The sequence below is a fragment of the Pempheris klunzingeri genome, chromosome 8 (assembly GCF_042242105.1).
Source record: "Pempheris klunzingeri isolate RE-2024b chromosome 8, fPemKlu1.hap1, whole genome shotgun sequence".
NCBI classification, from domain to species: Eukaryota; Metazoa; Chordata; class Actinopteri; order Acropomatiformes; family Pempheridae; genus Pempheris; species Pempheris klunzingeri.
Window position 1 is genome coordinate 22,163,203 of NC_092019.1, and position 23,421 is coordinate 22,186,623.

A 23,421-nucleotide genomic window follows, 5' to 3' on the forward strand; every position below is an offset into this window, starting at 1 on the left:
AATCATTTACTTTTAAGAGACTTAAACCTAAAATCAGCTGAAGTTACAAATTACATTTATTAAATTAAGATAATGAGCACTATCTATAATATTGAGCTAACAAGATTGAGATTTCTACAATGGGCAGTGTGTGTGTGTGTGTGTGTGTGTGTGTGTGTGGAGAACTGCAACTAGAGCCCGGGGAAATGGGAATGTGGCTGGAGGAAGGGATAGATGCAGACTGCAATCATGACCACTCTGCTCCATGTGATCCTCAAATTAAACTAAACATTTTACCAATATTTGGCAATACACAGCAGATGCACTGTATTCTAAAAGGAGGTCTTTTGTGCCTCTCGCCGTTTTCTTGAAAGATTCTTGTACTTTAACTCCGCATTACAAAATCATGTGTTTTTACACAAGTTAAAGATTGGATATGACCACAGGGGTCAAAACTTCTTTTAAGTGTTCATCGAAAAACCAGACGGAAACCTCACACTCAAGCCAACACAAGAAAATGAGCGTCAGCCAGTGTGGACGAGTGCAACTCGAAAAGGTCTGTTTGAAACAACACCTCAAGTAAACTAAATAAAATATAAATAAAGACAATTACTTAAAATACAATAATGAAATCAAATTTTAAAAAAAAGGAGTGAACATACATAAATACAAAGATATTCAGTTGGAGGTTTCAGGTGAAAAAGTACAACAAATGGTCTAAAAGATTACTTTTGTTGTCTAGATATTTAAGTTCTAGGAGAAAACATAAGTAGGTGTTGATTTTGGAAAATAACCTTTTGTGAGAAGAATTTTACATATAGGATAATAAAATTAATCAGATATTCAAGACCACCATCATCTGGATTATAATAACAGATCATGTCTAAAGTGCAATATGCCAACATTACCATAGCATCTTACTATTGATTACAAACAGTCATCTCTCATCAAGACATTCGACACTATTCAGCACTCTTTCCTCCAAATTATGCTTGTCCTCGTTTTTCTGTATATCTGTATATAAGTGCATGACAGTAATGAAAAAAAAGTAAATTCCCTGTATGTGTGCACATACTTTGCAATCAAAGCCACCTGTTGCTCGTTGAACAGGCATGCACAGGTGTAGACTACTGTAATTTGGGGGTGCGAGAGCCTAATTAGTCAGTCAACAAGTCACAACTTTGAGGATTTTTGAGTAGGTTGGATAGTTAGAAAATTACAGTAGTGATAGAGTGTGATGGTTTGTATTAGTTTGTGTATTTTGTTGTATGCGTTGTGTGAGAAAAGGGGAGGGGAATCAGGAGGAGGGACAGATAAGGCCACCATGGATCCCAGAATTGTTCAAGAGGTGCTGGATCTCAGAATGCACAAGCGTTATCCCGAAGGTTTAACCAGCAAAGATACATTTGTTAAGAGAAGAGTTGACACCTTCAGGATCAAGGGTAAAAACGCATGCCATATAGACTTTAGAAGACTGTCTGCTCTGGTATAACTCACAACAAACCTAATAATGACATTGAAACACCAGATGGAGACCTCCACTACATCTGTAGGCACAAGAGATATAGGTCAGAGCACCTAGCTAAAGTCACTTCAACTGCAGAGGCAAAGACCATCTTCGAAGAGTTTCACTCCAGCCATTTAGGGGGACACTGGTGCGGTGAAAACGCATGGTGCAATCATCACCCGGTATTATTGGCCCGGCATGGAGGAAGATATTCAAAAGTTGATGAGTTGGCCACATTAGAATTTGACTTAATGGAGCACAAAGGAGAGTAATGTGCAGTTTTTGCGGTTATGGGAAGCCTCTGAATGTAACACTAAAGTAATGTTCTGCAGCCTTCCTGGGCTGATTCGACGATGCCTGCTGACATTGTGCACTTAAAAGCCTGCCATTAGTTTGCAATATGAGCAATAATTGATAGTAACATATTTGTCATAATGTTTGTGTGCCGCTGTCCCCAGTGCTGATCAAAGAGAGCCAGTATTAAAAAGAAAAGTGCGAGTACAACCCAATTGAGCTAAAGGAAAGAGTGGCATACATTGCCAGCTTCCGAACACACAGTGATACAACACTTGAGTCTGTTATCTGTCCATCATCTTCCCAGGTCGGGGGACTGACCTAGTGGGAAAACTCAAACAGATGGTGGCAACCAGTACATGTGTCGTGGTGGATTATTTCACCAAATGGGCAGAGGCCTACCCACTAAAGAGTAAAACAGCAGATGAGGTGACTGTATACTGTACTGATTGTATACTTGATTTCTTTTACAAATTTGGTGTACCTAAAGCCTGCCAACAGACCAGGGCTCAGAGTTCTACAGCCTGTGTGAGGCTTGGGATTAAAAGAAGCCTCTGTGCACCTTACCATCCCGAGACAAAAGGCCTTGTAGAGAGACTAAATGGCACGATACAGAGGTACATTGGGTTTTTAACACTTCTAGATTTCACAGAACATTTACATTTCCTCTATCTGAACATGTGAAGTACTGACACCGTTTTATTGTACCTCAAAACCCAAGTTCTCTCCTGCTTCTTCATGCCCGTACTTGATTTCTGCATTTTAAGAAAAAAAAAAAAAAAAAAAAAAAAAAAGGTCCCTCAACAAAATGGTGGCTGATAAAGTGGGACCCATTTCTACAATCCACAATGTTTGGCCTTCACAGGAAAAAAGCAGTTGACAACCAAATACAGCTCCTACTATTTGATGTTTGGGATGGAGGCAAGGTATCCATCAGAAGTTCCACTCAAGTATGAAGTAAGGTTCTCATCCTCGGGGGGCGTCGTCTTATAAGCTACATTTTTAACAATATTCAACTGAGCTTGATTAGAAAAGGATCTCACGTAGGCTTGAGTTAAAACTGGCAAACTAACCAGTCTGTGTTCTGTGAAGAGCACTTGTCCGCAGACATTACCCTGCCATTGGGAGATGGGAATGTGCCACAATAGCAGGACTCAACATCAAGTGGCGTCTTTGTGTGCAAGGTGACAATGTGGTGATCTCTGTGGCCATCCACCATAGAAACAGTCATCATGACCACACCTGTCAGAAACTTGGTAGCTTGCAGAGCAGATCCTGCAAAAACAAAATGCTGAGTAGCTTGTGGACCAGTGGCCGGGTTGAGGCCTGGGGTCTTTGCTGCATGATGCAGGTACTCACTACTCTTGACAAGTAATTAGCATTAGACTGCATTAATGCCTGTATAATTGTTACAGATGGCCTGTCCCAGCTGTGTTGGGAGGAGAGCTCAGCGCCATACTGACTTTTGGCAGGAACACTGGGGATCTACATTGGACGGGTTACCTCAGCATCACTGGGTGATCACACATTTGATGATATTGTATAGTAAAGTCTAAGTTTAAACAGCTTCCTTTTTATTTCTCTGGATGAGCAGTGTGCACCTGATGTTATCAATTAGCGGCCTGTTTTGCTTTTTCCCCCTTTTAGATTGGTGCCACGCTGTGTGTTGGCCATCCCTCCACAGAGGATGTCTTTTTCTGCAAGGCATGCAGCCTTTACAATAAAACTGTGACTAAATCAATATTGTTGTCTTTCAAGGCGCCTGACCTCTCCTGGACAGATAACATCACAGCTGTCACCAAGAAAGCCCAGCAGCGACTACATCTCCTGAAGAACAACCTGGACACTACACTGCTGCTGACTTTCTACCACTCGTCCATTGAGAGCCTGCTGACATACTGTATTGTAGTATGGTTCGGGAGCTGCACCGAGAAAGACAGGAGGAGGCTTCAGAGGGTAATCAAAGCAGCACAGAAGGTCGTTGGTTGCCCTCTCCCCTCCCTGATGGACATTTACACCACAGCACAAACTATCACCAAAGACAGCTCACACCCTGGTTTCCACATGTTTGACCTAACGGGTGCATCAAGGCAAGAACAAACAGACTTAAAAACAGTTTCTTCCCCAAAGCCATAAGCACTCTGAACTCTCACATGCACTGACACAGACTCATCCCCCAACATTCACGCACTTCTTTCCCACCTACTGTACAATATATTTATATATGGATTTTCTCCTCAGGGAGCAAATGTTCTCTCGTTACACATTGTATAATGACAATAAAAGCATTCTATTCTTCTTCTATTCTATATCAACAATTAGAATTATCCTATAACTAGAAACAAAGCATATATCCACAAATGTATTCATGGCCATGAGCCCTGTAAAGTACACCTATATGTTTGGATAGTGTTTGGACGCTAACAGCAAATAAACAAAAAATTCCAAAAATTTGGAAAGAAATAGTCACTGTTTTTTATTCTCTGAAACGTGTTCTTTCATTTGGTCGAGGCATCATTGCTGATAAACTCAAAGGACACAGCAAATTCATATGCAACACAATACCAATTGTATAGCATCTTTCAACAACAAGGCAATTTGAAGTGCTTTATGTCTGAAGAAAAGGCTTAAAAAATATATATATATATACACAATTAAAAACAAGGGGAAAAAATAGGAAATATGATTTTACAGTAACAAAATATATTTCAATAAAAAAAAGAATAAACCAAAATATAAAAAACCTACATCAGGGCATATACCATATTTACTTTACAACAATAATCAAAGATTTATCTCTGCGAGTCTGAAAACGAGAGGCGTGTAGGTATCTCACAAGATTTTAGGTAACCTGAGAAACCTCTGACTAACTAACTAACTGTCCTTTGTTTTGGTCCTCAGGGCGGCTGTGTCTGCATGTTAGTCCATGTGAGTCTGTGCCCTGCTGCCCAGCAACACTGTAGCACAGAAGCTACGAGAGGTTGTGTACAGAGAATATCATATAAAGAAGCTTTAAGTTCTGTAAACTGGTCAATATATTTCAATGTTTTATATTATATAAGTCACACATTATAACGGTAGAAAACACTGGAATGAGACGCCTGATCTCTGAGTATTCTATTCTGTATTTGAACTACTACGTTGTTTTCATGCTTAGAAAGTGTTCTAACAACTTTACACTTCTCTTTTAAAAACTTTAAAAACAAAATTCAGTTTGTTGACTGACATGAATATAAAAGTCACACACTCATGTCCCCTCTTGTCTTCCTCCGTGTGAGGAGATCGTTTTCTTGCTGCGGAGATAAACCTGAATACGGCCTCTCTTTCTGTGACAACTTTATCAAGATGAAGATAATGACTAATGGTTCATTATGGTTTGGCTGATGATGACCAGCATGTATTGAAGGAAGGTTGTTGCTGATATGCCTTTGCTCTCTGGATTGGTGGAGACCACTGTTCATCCAGAGTGTTTGTCTGGACAGGAAGAGGATGAAAAACATCTGTTACTTTCAGTTAGCTGCTTTTTAAGAAAAAACTCATTCACAGTCTTCATTGAAAAAGTGACACTAATATCTGATCAGAAGTGAAGCCTACAGCCCAGAGTGGTGTCGGCATGGACACAAGCAGCGAAGAACATGGCTTTAAAATCACAGAGTGATGCTTGCGGGATTTTTATTGTTTTTGGTGTCTTGATACGTTTTGCACAAACCCCACTCTGGTGTTTACACCAGATCCTGAAGCTGCAACACTTTTAATGAAAATTCAAACAGGGCTAAAAGCAGCCAAATTCAAACTGTAGACCAAATGTTCCTCGTGTTTCTAGTAAAGCAGAACATAATTAACAACTAAATAATTAAAGCCCTTTCAGAGATGGACTACCAAACATTACTGGCTTCAAACCTAAACAAACCGACCAAAACCAAACTCTGCATGCAAAGTTTCAGCTTTATAATTTCATCTAAACACTTGTGGATGAATGCCACTAAACACGCCCCTTTTTGTTGTTTTGTTTTCTTTGTTCCACAACTCACCTTTGGATGCTGAGCTGGTGTCTCACAGCCTCTGCATCAGGTCGTTCCTGTTTATTTTCTTGAAAATGTTCTTGGTCACCTCCACAGACTGTTGTCCGTAGGTCTGCAGCATCAGATCCACCAGGTCCAACACGTCACTCTTCTCCAGTTGCCCTGCTGAGATGCAGGGGAGGCCCGTCCCGATGTCACAGTCCTGCAGGAACCACTTGAATTCTTTGAGTTCCTCCGGTTTCAAATCCTTCAGCGTTTTCAGAAGCCTCTCTCTGTCTGTTGTTATTGTTACTGCCTGATGGATTCAGAGTGAGCAAACAAAGGGATATGAGTTCACTATAAGTTTGGTTTGCTGCACAGTTTAAATATTGGATTTCAAGTCTGCATTCAGAGTGATGTGACAGTACTCACTTTCATCCCTGCAGATAGGAGTTCATCCTCACAATATTTCTCTGAGGAAAAGAGGAAGAAAGCATTTTGTATCAGGCTATTTTGATTCATGAAGACCTACAGTACAAACAATAGTAATAATAGTTTCTGTGCTTCCAACAAATTGAACAGAGCGATACGCCTTCTGTCTTGCACACTGCAACAAGCTGAATGTAAAATTCTAAATCAAAGGTTGGTGTAACAGTTTTTCTGCACTGCTTCACGATCAGAAACTCACTGTCAATTGAACCCTGTTTGGTGGATTGTCCATCCGACTCTTGCGCTACAAAAATGAGCATACACAAAATTCAGCTTTAAAAGAATAGTTTAATTTAGGACTTGAATGACATAAAAGTAGTGAAAATATAATTGACACTGCATCCTGGTAAAACCAAACACTGTGTCTTGAAAACAACTGTGAAAATCTTGAAATCCAGATAGTGCGTAGTAGGAGTATTAACATAGTGCATACATTAAGGTGATGAAGTATGGGCAGTCCTACATTTTCATAACCAAGATTATCTGAGTATTCAGTCAACTTTAACTTTCAGGAAACATACAAACTTTAATACGTTCACATTTTTGCAGTGTACCTACCTCCTACTAGAGCACCACAGTACAGTTCAGTTGATGATTCTGTAGCTGAAGTGAAACGACAGAGATGCAGATATTATTGTAGAAGACAAAAATACTACAGTGGGCTAGCCAAAGCCCAGTTCAGTGATCAGCAGCAACTATATAACACTGCTGTCACGGTGATGTAGTAGACAGAGGCTGATTTTTTATTGAACAGGAACATTACAGTGTATTCATGTAAATACTCAGTTCCACACTACTATAATCATACTGCAGTATCTTACCTTCTAAATGAGCAGAGTTTCGGTAGTCATCTGAAGTTTTAAAAAAAAAAGGAAGGTAACAAAGGTAGTAAATTATTTCTCAATGCATTTGGTCCCTTTTCTCTCATATAACACTGTAGCTGCTGCAGGGAGGGACCTCACATCACTAATATTTCAATTACAGGAGAAAGTAGTAGTTGTGTGTACGGTAAGTCACGGTTGGGAACAAGTTTTCCCTGATTATCAAGTATCAAATGGAAGGAAAGCACATAAACTAATTGCTCCAATCAGATTATTACACAGAGCAGCAAGTTATTTCTTTAATATGCTTTGGTGTTTGGATATAAAGTGTGTTTTGTCCCTCTTTCACCTATTATTGACATCTATTAATTGAAGGGAAAAGACTTGAAGCTTGAGGCAGAATACATCAACTTTTTTTATATAGGGCAGGTAATATTGTTTAAAAACCACTGACCTTTTCGAATTTCACAGGTCCATACTGGTTCACACAATGTTCCACCCTTATTTGTGCAAAGTTGTGAGAGCGTGAGGTGGAAGTTTCTCTCTGGATTCTCGATGTACACTTCGTAGAAATTTGGGTCTTGGCTATCATATCTGAGAGTTATTTTCTGTGTAAAAAAATAGAAGCGGGAGAGGAGTTAGTAATAGAGTGAATACTAAAACTCTACAACACATTGTGCAAACCTACATGTATCATGGAGATTTTCTGGGGCAAGCGAGGTCTTGTCATTAGAATATACAGGTTTCTGGGCTCACTGCAACCTAAACATGACAGCCTGAATTATGTTTTTATAGAATGATTGTGTTTACCAACCCTGTCACCAGCTCTTGCAGCCAAACAACCAGCCTGGCCCACCAGAAACTGCCCTGTGTCTCTCCATGAGCCACTCTGTGCCTGAGTAAGATGTAATGCACTGTTGGGCCTTCACCAGAAAATGGTGGAAACTACAAGTTTCTGTGTCTTTTGAACAAAGACATCCCTCTCTGCACTCAGTCTCCCAGAGTCCTTAAGTTTTCACACATACGTGCTAAACGCACCCCTGGACTCAGCTTTACAGTCACCATTGGCCAGTGTGTGACACATGATCCTACAACCTCAGGTCAACAAAACCAGAGCTACCTGATGTTAGTTTGCTCACACTGACACAGGGTCTTGCATGCAGCTAACCATCCCTTCCTAACCTGGCACCTTCATCCTACACACTTACAAATACAGTGTGTAGGATTATTGGTGCCCCAGAGCACTGTGCACAACAGCAGCCACTCACGCCTCTGTAAGGCTCTGTCAGTCTAGTGTGATAATATTTCCAATAAATATTGTGGTTGGACAGATTTGTGAGTTGGCTGCTGAGCTCCATGCGCCTCAAGTGTTAGCAGCCCAGTTGATTAACATCAGTATGTGTCCCTAGCTTAAGATGTATCATGTTATAGTTGCTGTTGATAGTTGGAATGAAGGTTGAATGTTATCTAGATTGTGCTGGACCAGTAGACGGGAATGGTTGATTGAAATTCACACACAGCCTTGCATTTGCTGTGATCCCTACAGTACCTTAAATATGTCTGAATTACAATTCACTACAAACCATCTAACTCAAAGGCCGGCTTTGTATTATTGTCAGTCAGCAGTTGAACAAATGAGAACGAGAAACCTGGCCTGTGAAGCACACATACATTTGCTGCTACGTTGTACTGAGAACCTTGAATTTGTCTCATGGATTATAGAAAGTCACCCAACTCCGTTTTAAATGTTTCAAAACCAGGAAGAGCCAGGAGAGTGAAATGTGCACAGAATGACAACTCAAACTGTCACTGAGTTTTTCTTTGTGTGTTGGTTCCTATGCCAAAACAAACACTCTGTCACAATGTTTTTGCTCCTGGTATAAAATTCAAATGCCTGTGGATATCTTAGTCAGTCAGATCCTGATTTTTTCACTGTGTAAGCTGCGCATGCCACACACACTGTCCAGCGTGTTTGCCGCCTTTGTCTTCCAGGGAATCCCGTGTTACATACTTAGATTTAATTACTGATGGACAGAAAAAAATTTACCTTTGGTAGAATTTTTGCTGCATCTATGTTTGCTGTGAGGGTGAAACCCTGATGCATTTTCAGGTACTTGTCGGGCCGTGGCTTCGATTGGATTACTTTGTATCCTTCAGAGAGTTCCTTCTCGTGCACTGTCTGGAAAAAAGGCACATGAGGCACAGAGCTGCTTCAGGGTTACAGTAGCAAACATAGTTATCTGTATTTTAAAGTACGTTCGTGAATGTACTGAGAATCTTTAACAGTATGAATCTTGTCATGTTATGTTTATTTGACAGTAAGATATTTAATAACCTGTTTTAGAGCAGGATCAAGCGGGATCATGTAAACATGGAGTTTGAGGAATGGCGTGTTGGGTTTATAGTAGATTAAGACAATACATCTGATTTTCACAGGAAAGCCGATTTTCATCAAAACTGCTCGTGGAGAAAAAAGTGGTTCAGACAGCTTGGCATGGGCTGATGTGACCTCAGCCGCTTTTTCCACAACATCTCCACAGTCATCGATGTGTAGGACTGCAAACTTGTCTGTTATTTCAGGGTTGTCATCTGTGCAAAGTACAAGTACATACACATTAATGAGGAGAACAGTGTTGCATAAATGTTTTTATACACATATTATCCAACACTAATTAAGTCCACTTACCTATGTAGATCCAGTGTGGCAGGTACACTTCATCAAACTTTCCAGCAATGACTATGATGTCAATTAGGGGGCCTGCAGGCATGTATTCGATGCTTTCCATCCTCTCCATGTGTTCCCCCCAAGAGAAATACTGGTACCTAAAGCTGACTTGTTCCTTACAGACCCAGCGCAAGCCAGAGACACAGCATTCAAAGCTTCCTGCTTCAGACTGTAGGCTAAGTCATGGAAAAGAGAATGTCTGTCTTGAGTTTATTTGGTGTAAAGTGTATTGCCACATTATTGTCGTGTTGCATTGGTGCAGCAAGCTTAAACTGTGTGCTATAGCTCCAGTTTGCTGTGACAAAGTATTCAGGATGTTATTTTTACCTGTAAGTTGCATCTGTACTGTTCACTTCAGGTCCAAGTTTAGTCCAGTCATTGGAGTCCTGCTGCAGAGGACAATCATTTGAAACAAATAAATGGAGAGTTTCTTTTTGCAACACCACCTGAATGAACAAATAAATGGAATAAATGAATGAATGAATGAAAGGGATTACCATCATGCTTCCACAACCCTCAAGTTCCAAGCTTCTTGAAGGCCCTTGTGAGGACACATTGGAATTAGTTTTAAATGATGTTATGTTGATATACAAAATCATATGGTAATTTGAAGTATTCACATATGTAATGGCTGTTGATGCTGCAGTCCTGCTTTATGGAGTGCATTGGCATTCACTGCATTAACCAGGTTACTCAGAGAAAGCAGATTAAGCTGATTATCAAAGAATACATGAGAGAATGAGTCAGTCTGTACCGATCGATCCTGTCAGCTGTCACTCAGCAGTCACTTTCCCTGTCTGAAGTATTTTGTCCTGTACAAGTGTGCCTGTAAAAAGCACGTTAGAAACATGACCCCCACAGCTTCAGGTCAATATATGCAGAGTTCCCCCACTGCCCTTTCTCTCTTTTGGAGGGTCCAGCCCCGGGTCCATCTCCAGGCCTGCAGCTTTCTCCTCCAGCTCCAGCCTCAGTGAGGTCTGTACCAAGCAGACCACCTTTTTCAAAGCAGCAACACAAAGTACTGCCTGAACCGAGTTTATTCAGGTACGACCGGGCGCCTCCAGCCTGAAACCATGACATCGCAATACAAAGACCAGCTTTTCACTGCAGATCCACAAACCTTCTTCCCACCGGGCTCATCAACAGATTTGCCAGTTAAGAAAGCAGCACAGTGAGGGACCTCTTTCTCTTCTCTTTAAGGACGGGTAACAAACTCTAACTGGGCATACATAGCATAGCATAACTGTTTACATGGCTATGTTTAACCTTGTTAATGTATTGGTTTTGATTTGCTTTTGATTTGCTTTTATGTCGTTTTAAGTCATTTAGTTTGATTATCCTGCTGTATTGTTGGTTTACTGTGGAGCCATAAAGTTATGTTGATGTTATCTCTGGTCACAGGCAGAGGGTCTTCCATGCAACTCATCATCCTTTCTTAACCAAGCACCTTTATCCTACACACTCACATATAAACCAATGTAAGTTGGCCTTCCGAGAGACAAAACAGTTCACAGGCTTGGGCCTTTGTTTACCTCTGACCCACACACCACAGGTTTTTGCAGGCTTTTGTAGACCTCCATCTTCCCTTCGTTTGCATATTCATACACACACACACACACACACACACACACACACACACACACACACACACACACACACACACACACACACACACACACACACACACACACACACCACACACACTTTTTTCTGCACCAGAATGTAATGTGCTAGCAATGCAGTTTCACTGAGTGAAACAATACTGTAACGAAGAGTCGGTTTACTTTTTTCACTTTCACTTAATGGAAATGTTTTGCGTTGCTGTAGCGCATTTGGCACTGAAACTTCTGCAAACACACAAATCCAAATGGCTGCCTGACTGTCCGCATGTATTTTGACTTGAGAAAAAAAGTAAATGTTATGTTGGAATAATATTTTCAATATTTACCTTTGGATGCTGAGCTGGTGTCTGACAGCCTCTGCACCAGATCTCTCCTGTTCATCTCCTTTAAAACCTCTATGGTCACCTCCACAGACTGTTCGCCATAGATCTCCACCATCAGATCAGCTATTTCAGCTCTGTGTGCCATCTCCATTGGGATTCTCGGGAGGCCTTTTTTCTTAACTTTAGAGTACAGCAGGACATGCTTGAATTGTTCGAGCCCCCCATAACTTAGATTTTCCAGTGTATCCAAAAGCTTCTTCTTAACGGATGTCATGGGTTCCTGATGGATTCAAAATGATCAGAGAACATTTAGTAATATTTCCACTGTAGTGATCACACATTAATTTCTTTGCATCAATGTAAATTCATGAGAGATGAGAAAGTCAAGAGAATATTGTAACACCTAACATTAACCACATTAGGTACTATGAGACATTTGGTGTGATCAGATTCTAAAGGTCATATGTATGATGGTAAATGGTCTGTACTTGTATAGCTCCTTTCTAGTCATTTCGACTACTCAAAACACATTAAACATTACATTAAAACTTCATTCCCCCATTCACACAACATTCATACGGGAGGAATTTAAGATGGAGGAGACTATTCTTTCACACACATTCACACATGTGGGGTAAGTTGGGGTTCAGTGTCTTGCCCAAGGACACCTCCTGATTGATGGATAATGTAGCAGAAAACAGCTGCATTGTCACATACTGTCATGTCCCGTCGTATTTGTTAAGTTTGTCTAGTTCACTCATGCCTAGTCTTGTCTCCCACTTCCTGTTTTATTGCTAAGTCTAAACTCTCCTCTCGTTTCAGGCTGTTTGACTTCCTGCCCTTGTGTGTTTCCCACTGTTGATTGTCTGCCCCGCCCTAATTGTTTCCACCTGTCACCCATTATCTAATGTATAAATAGTCTGCGTCTCCCCTTGTCCTGTGCCCGATCGTCTTGCTCACATCCAGGCGTTCAAAGTGGTTCAGCTAAGAGAGGTGGTCAGTCAGCAGATGTGTGTGTTCTATAAACTTTCTATTTGTATTTGTGCTTTTTTGACTTTTTTGTCTCTTGCCCCTATTTCAATGGTCTATAGTCTAAAGCGGTGTTTCTCAAACATGGTGGTGGGGGCCCACTGCCCTGCAGGTTTTAGACGTTTCTCTGCTCCAACACATGTAATTCAAATGGGTGGGACTTCTTCAGGCTTTTGCAGAGCTTGATGACAAGCTGATCATTTGAATTGAAAGTGCATGGCACAAGCATGTAAGGTGCATTTAAGGCGTTACCAACTCCACTCCACTCCATTCCACCACGCATAATCTAGGAAAAAAGTAAGTTTTAGTCTCTTGACTAATCGTGGGTGTGTTTGGGGCGTAAAATGAATTAAATCAGAGTGTCATCTCCCATTCTATTTAAAAGCCAGCTGCACTGCTATTTCAATGGTGGACACAAACATGGTTCTTGGCCAGTGGACCCTCTACCCCTGCCGTTTCCCAATCCTCTGTCCCATCAGTAACTCCATTTAACTGCATACAGTATGAGCAAATGCATACTGAGGAGGAGGAGCACTGCTGCACATCCGTTCTGCTTCACATAATTTAAAAATTGGTGGTGGAGGGATGATTCATGCAGTTTAGATATTTTCAGACCCTCTTTGCATTGGGTGTAAGATAGGGATCTTTGCTACCAAAAGCAGGAATGAGCCACCTGTTTACATGATCTTTTCTACAGTTAAATGTGAAGTTTGAAGTTTTACTGTCAAGATGAGAAGAATTTGTTTTACAATTAAATGAAAGCTGTGCTGTTTAATGTCTGTCTGGTGTAACGTTACTCACTTTCTGGAGCAGGTCAGACTGATGTTTCTCTGAGGAGAAAGAAAATAGAAAATGACATGACATGATTCAGAATCAGTTCACAGACAACTTTAGTCAGATTTAACTGCTTGTGAATGAAACGTGACATGAAAGAATACCTGCCTAATAGCACTAAAATCTGCTTGGTCACAGACAAAGACACCATGTCAGTAACACCCATTGAATCTAAACAACAATACAAAAGCCCTGCAACAAATATTGCCTTTGTAAAGACTATTATGTTCAAACATTGTCAAAATATATCCCTCATGTCAGAGAGGTGCTGATTCAAGTCAATGTAATTTTTAATTTTAATTTTTCTTTTGGCCTTGATGCACTGTATTGTACTATAAACTGCACCAAATATTTTGCTCTTCCTAAATAAGGTTCAGTTGCAGTTCTGCTATCTACAACTGATCTGGTCACGCAGGGTAAACAACAACAGATTCCTGTTCTAACCATGTGGGTTTGGTGGCTGAGTTGTTTAGATCAGGGCCTTTCACCAAGGTGGACAGGGTTTGAATCCCACGTGAGACCAATAGTAAATCATATATCAACTCAGTAGAGACATCATGAAAGTCAAAGAGGCTGGATTCAACTCTGTGATTTCTGCAGTCAAAGTAATGAATGTGTTGTTGCACTGTGATCAGACTGACTCTCTCCTACAGTGCATGTGACAGTCATCTTCCTCATCTTACCTTTGGGTCCAGGGCTGCTTTCTGGCAGCTTCTGCAACAGATCAATCCTGTTCATGTCCTTTAAAACCTCCTTGGTCACCTCCACAGACTGCTGGCCGACCATCTCCACCATCACATCCACCAGTTCTTCTGTGCTGTTTACCCTCATGTGTCGTTCCCATGGCATGCTTGAAAGGCCCCTCTTGAAGAACGTGAACCTCAGAAACCACTTGAAGTTGTTCAGCTCTTTATGACTCAAATCACTGAGTGTATCCAAAAGCAGCTCTTTAACGGCCGACATTGTTGCTACCTGAAATAATCAATACATGTAACATATATGGAACATATATTTAATTGCAATTCAAATACAAATGTCTTTTTGCATCTCATCAATGTAAGTGTGGACTTGGATGTTTCTGCTATACCACACGAGGAAGAGATCTGATTTGGTAATTACTGTGACATTTATAACTGCATGTTCATTTTTTAATGATTGGTTAGTTTGTGATTTTTATTATTTTGGAAAACACAAAGCACAAAGCAAAGATGACTGTACCCTTTAATTGTTAGAGACTTTTTTATAATTTTTTTCTTTGAATTCACCTGTTGCAATTCTTCTCTCAAACACTGAAATGAGTCGCAGTGGTTCAAAGACACCATTTTCCTTATTTCAAGTTTTAAATTTTGTTCACTGCTTTGAAAAATGGTTTACAGTACAATACATAGAGGTTTCTGATGGATACATTTCTCTATACTAGTGAAGAAAAAAGCAGGAGAAAAGCATATGCTGACATTTCCTCATCTCATCCTCAGTGGTAAAGACATCAGATCACTACAGTTAGATTAAAGTACTGCTAAAGAGCTCCACCTGAATGCAGCATCAGATCAGTGAAAAATAAATCATGAGTTTGAGTCGTATCATTGTTTAAAATGTTCAAGATGACGACAGTTTTTAACCTGCGTCTGATGAATGAAAACTGTGTTGCATGAAGTCAGAGAAATGTGGCATTACTTACTCTCAGGATCAGTGCAGACTGATGATCATCTGCAGAGTGTTTCTCTGAGGAGAGAAGTGGAATAAATGGCAGACTGATCTAACATCAGACAATAAACACGACTATCAGGCAATACTGCTTTGTACACGTTCATAATGCACAACATGCTACCTCCTAATCAGTGACATATAAATAATCATTTTCACCTCCTCTCAAACCCTTTTTTCATATTTCACATTAGTCATTGAATACATTTTGTACACTAGACGATGTGTTTTCTTTTGTCTACATTATAAATACTACTTAAAATGGTAAGAGAAGGAGACAAAGCTTATAGTCATAGAAGACATGGACTATTTTTATGATTCTAACATGTTTTTGTCTTTATTGTCTTACGTTTAGGTGCTGAGCAGTCGCCTGACAGCCTCTGCACCAGATCAGTCCTGCTGATCTTCTTTAAAGCCACCTTGGTCACCTCCACAGACTCTTGGCCGAGGATCAGCATCATTAAAAACACTATCTCCTGCATGTCTGTTTTCATGAGCCACCATGGGAAGTCAACGTGACGTCTATGGAGACGAACTGAACTCTTGAAGACCTCCTTGAATCTATGCAGCTCCTCGTTACTCAGATCAGCCAGAGTTTCCAAAAGCAGCTCTATAACAGACGCCATCGTTTCCACCTGGTGAATTCAAAGGAAATGTTCGTGGAACAAAAGTGCAATTTCTCAGCTGAGATGCTGACAGATTTTTCTGTTCACATCTCATCAAAGTACATGTGTGTTTATAAATGTGGATGTGATAAGGGTCCATTAGCCACAACACACAAGGTAATAATAAGGTAATAATATTTGTCCGATTGATCGCATGTGCCTGTCTTTTGTGAACCACCTGGATGTCTATACATTTCTTTAGCATCACTGTTGTCCTCTTTCACAGTTGTTTTATTTCTGTTAACAGGTTCATGACTTTTATGTCTTTACAGGCCTAAGACGTTCCTCATGTGAACAGACAATACAAACTGAACCCTAAACTAAAATATGATTAATTGAGTCGATTTATTTTCTGTTGATTGATTCATTATTTCAGCTTAAGTTTACAGTCAGACAGATGTGACATCACTCACCTTCAGGATGGGTGCAGGCTGATGTTCATCTACAGAGAGTTTCTCTGAGGAGAAAGGAAATATAAATGATTGATTGATTTAACACCAGGTTTTACAATCAGACGCTGTCAGACTGTAAGAATTCTAATATTAAGGATTCATTGCAAAATCAACAGAAAATCTACTTAATAACAGCATCAAAATAATCAATAACCAGTTTCACCTGATAAACTCTTCATGTCATTTTATTTCTAAGATGAAAGACAGCTAACTCTGTGATGCTATTAAATACTATTAACCAGTAACCATGTATATATTTCATTATTCATTGTTATTTCATCAGGACAGACTGATGTGACAGTCATCTTCCTCATCTTACCTTTGGGTCCAGGGCTGCTTTCTGACAGCCTCTGCAACAGATCAATCCTGTTCATGTCCTTTAAAACCTCCTTGGTCACCTCCACAGACTGCTGGCCGGCCATCTCCACCATCACATCCACCAGTTCTTCTGTGCTGTTTACCCTCATGTGTCGTTCCCATGACATGGTTGAAAGGCCCCTCTTGAAGAGCGTGAAGCTCAGAAACCACTTGAAGTTGTTCAGCTCTTTGTGACTCAAATCACTGAGTGTTTCCAAAAGCAGCTCTTTAACGGCCGACATTGTTGCTACCTGAAATAATCAATACATGTAACATATATGGAACATATATTTAATTGCAATTCAAATACAAATGACTTTTTGCATCTCATTAATGTAAGTGTGGACTTGGATGTTTCTGCTATACCACACGAGGAAGAGATCTGATTTGGTAATTACTGTGACATTTATAACTGCATGTTCATTTTTTAATGATTGGTTAGTTTGTGATTTTTATTATTTTGGAAAACACAAAGCACAAAGCAAAGATGACTGTACCCTTTAATTCTTAGAGACTTTTTTATAATTTTTTCTTTGAATTCACCTGTTGCAATTCTTCTCTCAAACACTGAAATGAGTCGCAGTGGTTCAAAGACACCATTTTCCTTATTTCAAGTTTTAAATTTTGTTCACTGCTTTGAAAAATGGTTTACAGTACAATACATAGATGTTTCTGATGGATACATTTCTCTATACTAGTGAAGAAAAAAGCAGGAGAAAAGCATATGCTGACATTTCCTCATCTCATCCTCAGTGGTAAAGACATCAGATCACTACAGTTAGATTAAAGTACTGCTAAAGAGCTCCACCTGAATGCAGCATCAGATCAGTGAAAAATAAATCATGAGTTTGAGTCGTATCATTGTTTAAAATGTTCAAGATGACGACAGTTTTTAACCTGCGTCTGATGAATGAAAACTGTGTTGCATGAAGACAGAGAAATGTGGCATTACTTACTCTCAGGATCAGTGCAGACTGATGATCATCTGCAGAGTGTTTCTCTGAGGAGAGAAGTGGAATAAATGGCAGACTGATCTAACATCAGACAATAAACACGACTATCAGGCAATACTGCTTTGTACACGTTCATAATACACAACATTCTACCTCCTAATCAGTGACATATAAATAATCATTTTCACCTCCTCTCAAACCCTTTTTTCATATTTCACATTAGTCATTGAATACATTTTGTACACTAGACGATGTGTTTTCTTTTGTCTACATTATAAATACTACTTAAAATGGTAAGAGAAGGAGACAAAGCTTATAGTCATAGAAGACATGGACTATTTTTATGATTCTAACATGTTTTTGTCTTTATTGTCTTACGTTTAGGTGCTGAGCAGTCGCCTGACAGCCTCTGCACCAGATCAGTCCTGCTGATCTTCTTTAAAGCCTCCTTGGTCACCTCCACAGACTCTTGGCCGAAGTTCAGCATCATTAAAAACACTATCTCCTGCATGTCTGTTACCATGAGCCACCATGGGAAGTCAAAGTAACGTCTACGGAGACGAACTGAACTCTGGAGGACCTCCTTGAATATATGCAGCTCCTCGTTACTCAGATCAGCCAGAGTTTCCAAAAGCAGCTCTGTAACAGACGCCATCGTTTCCACCTGGTGAATTCAAAGGAAATGTTCGTGGAACAAAAGTGCAATTTCTCAGCTGAGATGCTGACAGATTTTTCTGTTCACATCTCATCAAAGTACACGTGTGTTTATAAATGTGGATGTGATAAGGGTCCATTAGCCACAACACACAAGGTAATAATAAGGTAATAATATTTGTCCGATTGATCGCATGTGCCTGTCTTTTGTGAACCACCTGGATGTCTATACATTTCTTTAGCATCACTGTTGTCCTCTTTCACAGTTGTTTTATTTCTGTTAACAGGTTCATGACTTTTATGTCTTTACAGGCCTAAGGCGTTCCTCATGTGAACAGACAATACAAACTGAACCCTAAACTAAAATATGATTAATTGAGTCGATTTATTTTCTGTTGATTGATTCATTATTTCAGCTTAAGTTTACAGTCAGACAGATGTGACATCACTCACCTTCAGGATGGGTGCAGGCTGATGTTCATCTACAGAGAGTTTCTCTGAGGAGAAAGGAAATATAAATGATTGATTGATTTAACACCAGGTTTTACAATCAGACGCTGTCAGACTGTAAGAATTCTAGTATTAAGGATTCATTGCAAAATCAACAGAAAATCTACTTAATAACAGCATCATAATAATCAATAACCAGTTTCACCTGATAAACTCTTCATGTCATTTTATTTCTAAGATGAAAGACAGCTAACTCTGTGATGCTATTAAATACTATTAACCAGTAACCATGTATATATTTCATTATTCATTGTTATTTCATCAGGACAGACTGATGTGACAGTCATCTTCCTCATCTTACCTTTGGGTCCAGGGCTGCTTTCTGACAGCCTCTGCAATAGATCAATCCTGTTCATGTCCTTTAAAACCTCCTTGGTCACCTCCACAGACTGCTGGCCGGCCATCTCCACCATCACATCCACCAGTTCTTCTGTGCTGTTTACCCACATGTGTCGTTCCCATGGCATGGTTGAAAGGCCCCTCTTGAAGAACGTGAACCTCAGAAACCACTTGAAGTTCTTCAGCTCTTTGTGACTCAAATCACTGAGTGTTTCCAAAAGCAGCTCTTTAACAGCCAACGTTGCCATCTGGAAGCAAGTAATAGTAATCCAAGTAAAATATGATATTATATGAAATATCATATTTCACTGTGTTCATCAAATGAATAAAAGCTGCCCTGTGTAAACTCAGAGTGATGTGACACTCACTTTCTGGGTCCCTGAAGGTTTCTGCTCAACTAAAGAGTGTTTCTCTGAGGAGAAAAGAAATAGTAAAAGGCCTTTTAGTAATATTGATTTTTACATAATAAAATGTAAAATGTACATTTTCACATATCTCCGTCTTCTTTGCCTTACCTTTGGCTCCTGAGCTGGTGTCTGACAGCCTCTGCACCAGATATCTCCTGTTCATCTTCTTTAAAACCTTTTTGGTCACCTCCACACACTCTTGGCTGTACGTCTCCACCAGCAGCTCCACTATGTCCTCTGTGTTTGCCACTTTCAGTTGCCTCCTGGAGGAGGCTGGGAAACCTCTCTCCAGTTTAATGAGCGACTTGAATTCATCAAACTCCACGAAACTCAAATCATTCAGCATTTCAGAGAGCATCTTCTCAGCCGACATGGTTTCTACCTGGAAAGTTAACAGTACAGTAGGACTGGATGAAAGCTATTTGTGTGATCTACTTCCCAGGGGCGGAAACTGATCTTTGCCTTTTATCAATGCCAGAGTTATTGGCATTTGGCTTGTTTTTTAAAACCAATGTTACGCACTGTGATAATATCTTTCAAAAAAATCGACATCTATTCTATAAAGGGAAAAAAGGAGGAGGTCATATTAGCGAGCATCTACAGCTAGATTCCCCGCGGGCAGTGACAGAGAACATCTTGCAGGCCATGCACTCATCATCCATGTAGCATCCATGGCTTCTCTGCCTGGCTCCAGGGTGAACCGGGGTCCCTTCCCCTCTACTGGGTGTCTGTTGACTGAGCATATTCTTTGAGTATCAAAGAACATAGGGTTATTTTGTTATTGGTGGGTTATTCAAGTTGTATTTTACACCGTGTGCGATATCTGCAGTTAAAATGCCAGCCTTTTAAAAGCTTAGATCTTTGAAAATGTAAGGGTAGTTTGGTGGAATAGATAAATATAAATACATATATATATATATTTTTTATAGGTTATCTTTGTTTCCGTGCTCGATAGTTGCTAAAATGCTACCTTTATTAGCATGTTTGGTCTGTTTTGGATCTGCTGTGACATACTTTACAGGGCTCAGACGAGTCAAACTTTCAACTGTGGCACCAATGCACGTCCAGGCGTCACAGTGACATAATGAGCCGTCCTTTTTTTGATGTTTTCAAGGAAAACAACTGCATTTAAAATGTTGGTGCTGTTTCTCTGAAGCCTGTTCTTTTACATGTTAGAGGCATTTCTCCATTAAAGGTCATGTAGTGCATACTGTATGTCAGGTTTTAGTGTTCTTCTCTCCATGTGTCTCCCACAGACTTCAGTAGAGGAAGCAGCACTGTGGCAGGAAGTTAAGAAAAGTGTGGAGACTTTGGAGCTGCGTCAGTGATTTTACTGCCTAATGATACTGTCAATATGGGTGACAAACAGTCCAAAGCAGGAGCTAAAATCAACCTGTAATTGGTTCACCAGACATTAGGGTGAAAGTTTAGCAAAACATAATAAAAAGCAAAGACTTAAAAACTATAATAATCAAAGCAGAGAGAATTTGAAGGTCCTTTGCTCTCCTTTTTCTAGTTCAATGAGTGGTTTAATTGTCTTCAGCTAACAGTTAGCTAGCAAACTCTTCTTGACACAGTTAGCTAACGTAGACTATCAATTGTATTAGCCTGTTATCATGAGCCACTTTCACAGCTCGACAGAGGAAGTAGGACTTTAAAAATGAAAGTAAAGAGAGCCAGGCAGATGTTGTCACTCACTACAATTTTAAAAACAGCTCGTAGCTTCAGTGTTTGGAGCAGAAATCCGTCCACCTCTGTCCAACAGTCCTTCACCGTTGTATTTGAACGAGCCTCTGATAGTAACGTTTCACTTTAGTGAAGTTTTCATGAGGAAATGAAACTCACCGACTGTCTCTCCCTCCTCCGTCAGTCAGTCTCTTTCAGTCTCTGTCAGCTTTAATCATCAGAGAGAGTTTAAAGTCCAGCCATATTTCTACATTAGAGCCGTTCAGCACCCTAAAAACCGCAGATAAACTAGTTTGTTTGGTCCTCCTGTCTGAAGTTACGGTGGTGCTGAGTTCACGGTCAGGCTGAGGCTCTCTGCCTCTTCCCTCCTCAAACCAACGCCCTCTACCGGTAACACTGTTTAACACTGTTTAACACTGTGTGAAACTGTTTAACACTGTTTAACACTGTTTAACACTGTTTAACACTGTTTAACACTGTGTGAAACTGTTTAACACTGTTTAACACTGTTTAACACTGTTTAACACTGTGTGAAACTGTTTAACACTGTGTGAAACTGTGTGAAACTGTTTAACACTGTTTAACACTGTTTAACACTGTGTGAAACTGTTTAACACTGTTTAACACTGTGTGAAACTGTTTAACACTGTTTAACACTGTTTAACACTGTTTAACACTGTGTGAAACTGTTTAACACTGTGTGAAACTGTGTGAAACTGTTTAACACTGTTTAACACTGTGTGAAACTGTTTAACACTGTTTAACACTGTGTGAAACTGTTTAACACCGTTTAACTCTGTTTAACTCTGTTTAACACTAATACTGCGTGAAACTGTTTAACACTGTTTAACACTGTTTAACACTGTGTGAAACTGTTTAACACTGTTTAACACTGTGTGAAACTGTTTAACACTGTTTAACTCTGTTTAACACTGTTTAACACTAACACTGTTTAACACTGTGTGAAACTGTTTAACACTGTTTAACTCTGTTTAACACTGTTTAACACTAACTCTGTTTAACACTGTTTAACACTAACACTGTTTAACACTGTGTGAAACTGTTTAACACCGTTTGACACTGTTTAACTCTGTTTAACACTGTTTAACACTAACACTGTGTGAAACTGTTTAACACTGTTTAACACTAACACTGTGTGAAACTGTTTAACACTGTTTAACTCTGTTTAACACTGTTTAACACTGTGTGAAACAGTTTAACACCGTTTGACAGTGTTTAACACTGTTTAACTCTGTTTAACACTGTTTAACACTAACACTGTGTGAAACTGTTTAACACTGTGTGAAACTGTTTAACACTGTTTAACTCTGTTTAACACTGTTTAACACTGTGTGAAACTGTTTAACACTGTTTAACACTGTGTGAAACTGTTTAACACTGTTTAACACTGTGTGAAACTGTTTAACACCGTTTGACAGTGTTTAACACTGTTTAACACTGTTTAACTCTGTTTAACTCTGTTTAACACTGTTTAACACTAACACTGTGTGAAACTGTTTAACACTGTGTGAAACTGTTTAACACTGTTTAACACTGGTTAACACTGTGTGAAACTGTTTAACACTGTTTAACACTGTGTGAAACAGTTTAACACCGTTTGACAGTGTTTAACACTGTTTAACACTGTGTGAAACAGTTTAACACCGTTTGACAGTGTTTAGCACTGTTTAACTCTGTTTAACACTGTTTAACACTAACACTGTGTGAAACTGTTTAACACTGTGTGAAACTGTTTAACACTGTGTGAAACTGTTTAACACCGTTTGACAGTGTTTAGCACTGTTTAACTCTGTTTAACACTGTTTAACACTAACACTGTGTGAAACTGTTTAACACCGTTTGACAGTGTTTAACACTGTTTAACACTAACACTGTGTGACACTGTTTAACTCTGTTTAACACTGTTTAACACTGTGTGACACTGTTCAACACCGTTTGACAGTGTTTAACGCTGTTTAACACTAACACTGTTTAACACTGTGTGAAACTGTTTAACACCGTTTGACAGTGTTTAACACTGTGTGAAACTGTTTAACACTGTTTAACACC

At 39.7% G+C, this 23,421-nt stretch overlaps 1 protein-coding gene across 3 annotated transcripts; it reads right to left on the minus strand.

Annotated features, from left to right (window-relative positions):
- Positions 1–4,269: 4,269 nt before the first annotated feature.
- Positions 4,270–21,615, minus strand: LOC139205641 (uncharacterized). Of its 3 annotated transcripts, XM_070835914.1 has the most exons (26): positions 21,511–21,615; positions 19,774–20,047; positions 19,627–19,670; positions 19,221–19,506; positions 18,863–18,906; positions 18,134–18,419; positions 17,759–17,802; positions 16,765–17,053; positions 16,407–16,450; positions 15,678–15,963; positions 15,303–15,346; positions 14,308–14,596; positions 13,592–13,620; positions 11,765–12,041; positions 10,314–10,357; positions 10,144–10,205; positions 9,778–9,992; positions 9,427–9,680; positions 9,139–9,270; positions 7,546–7,699; positions 7,092–7,121; positions 6,829–6,873; positions 6,470–6,514; positions 6,214–6,254; positions 5,812–6,097; positions 4,270–5,254 (listed from the first exon to the last, which is right to left on the minus strand). In XM_070835914.1, the coding sequence occupies exons 2-25, from the start codon at positions 20,036–20,038 to the stop codon at positions 5,834–5,836; spliced, it is 3,513 nt and encodes a 1,170-aa protein (XP_070692015.1). In that variant the 5' UTR covers positions 20,039–20,047; positions 21,511–21,615; the 3' UTR covers positions 4,270–5,254; positions 5,812–5,833. The 3 variants fall into 3 exon arrangements, with proteins under 3 accessions (XP_070692015.1, XP_070692016.1, XP_070692017.1); XM_070835915.1 differs by lacking the exons at positions 14,308–14,596; positions 15,303–15,346; positions 15,678–15,963; positions 16,407–16,450; XM_070835916.1 differs by lacking the exons at positions 4,270–5,254; positions 5,812–6,097; positions 6,214–6,254; ... (2 more) ...; positions 7,092–7,121; positions 7,546–7,699 and having other exon boundaries at positions 9,139–9,266.
- Between the last annotated feature and the right edge of the window lie 1,806 nt (positions 21,616–23,421).

What these genes read in the sequence shown, in the direction of transcription:
- LOC139205641 (XM_070835914.1), bottom strand. Translation starts at nt 20,038, where the DNA reads ATGTCGGCTGAGAAGATGCTCTCTGAAATGCTGAATGATTTGAGTTTC. An exon ending in AGCCTGCACCCATCCTGAAG is followed by an intron (nt 15,964 to 16,406) that starts GTGAGTGATGTC and finishes TGAATTCACCAG; the next exon opens with GTGGAAACGATGGCGTCTGT. An exon ending in CGACTGCTCAGCACCTAAAC is followed by an intron (nt 15,347 to 15,677) that starts GTAAGACAATAA and finishes TTCTCTCCTCAG; the next exon opens with AGAAACACTCTGCAGATGAT.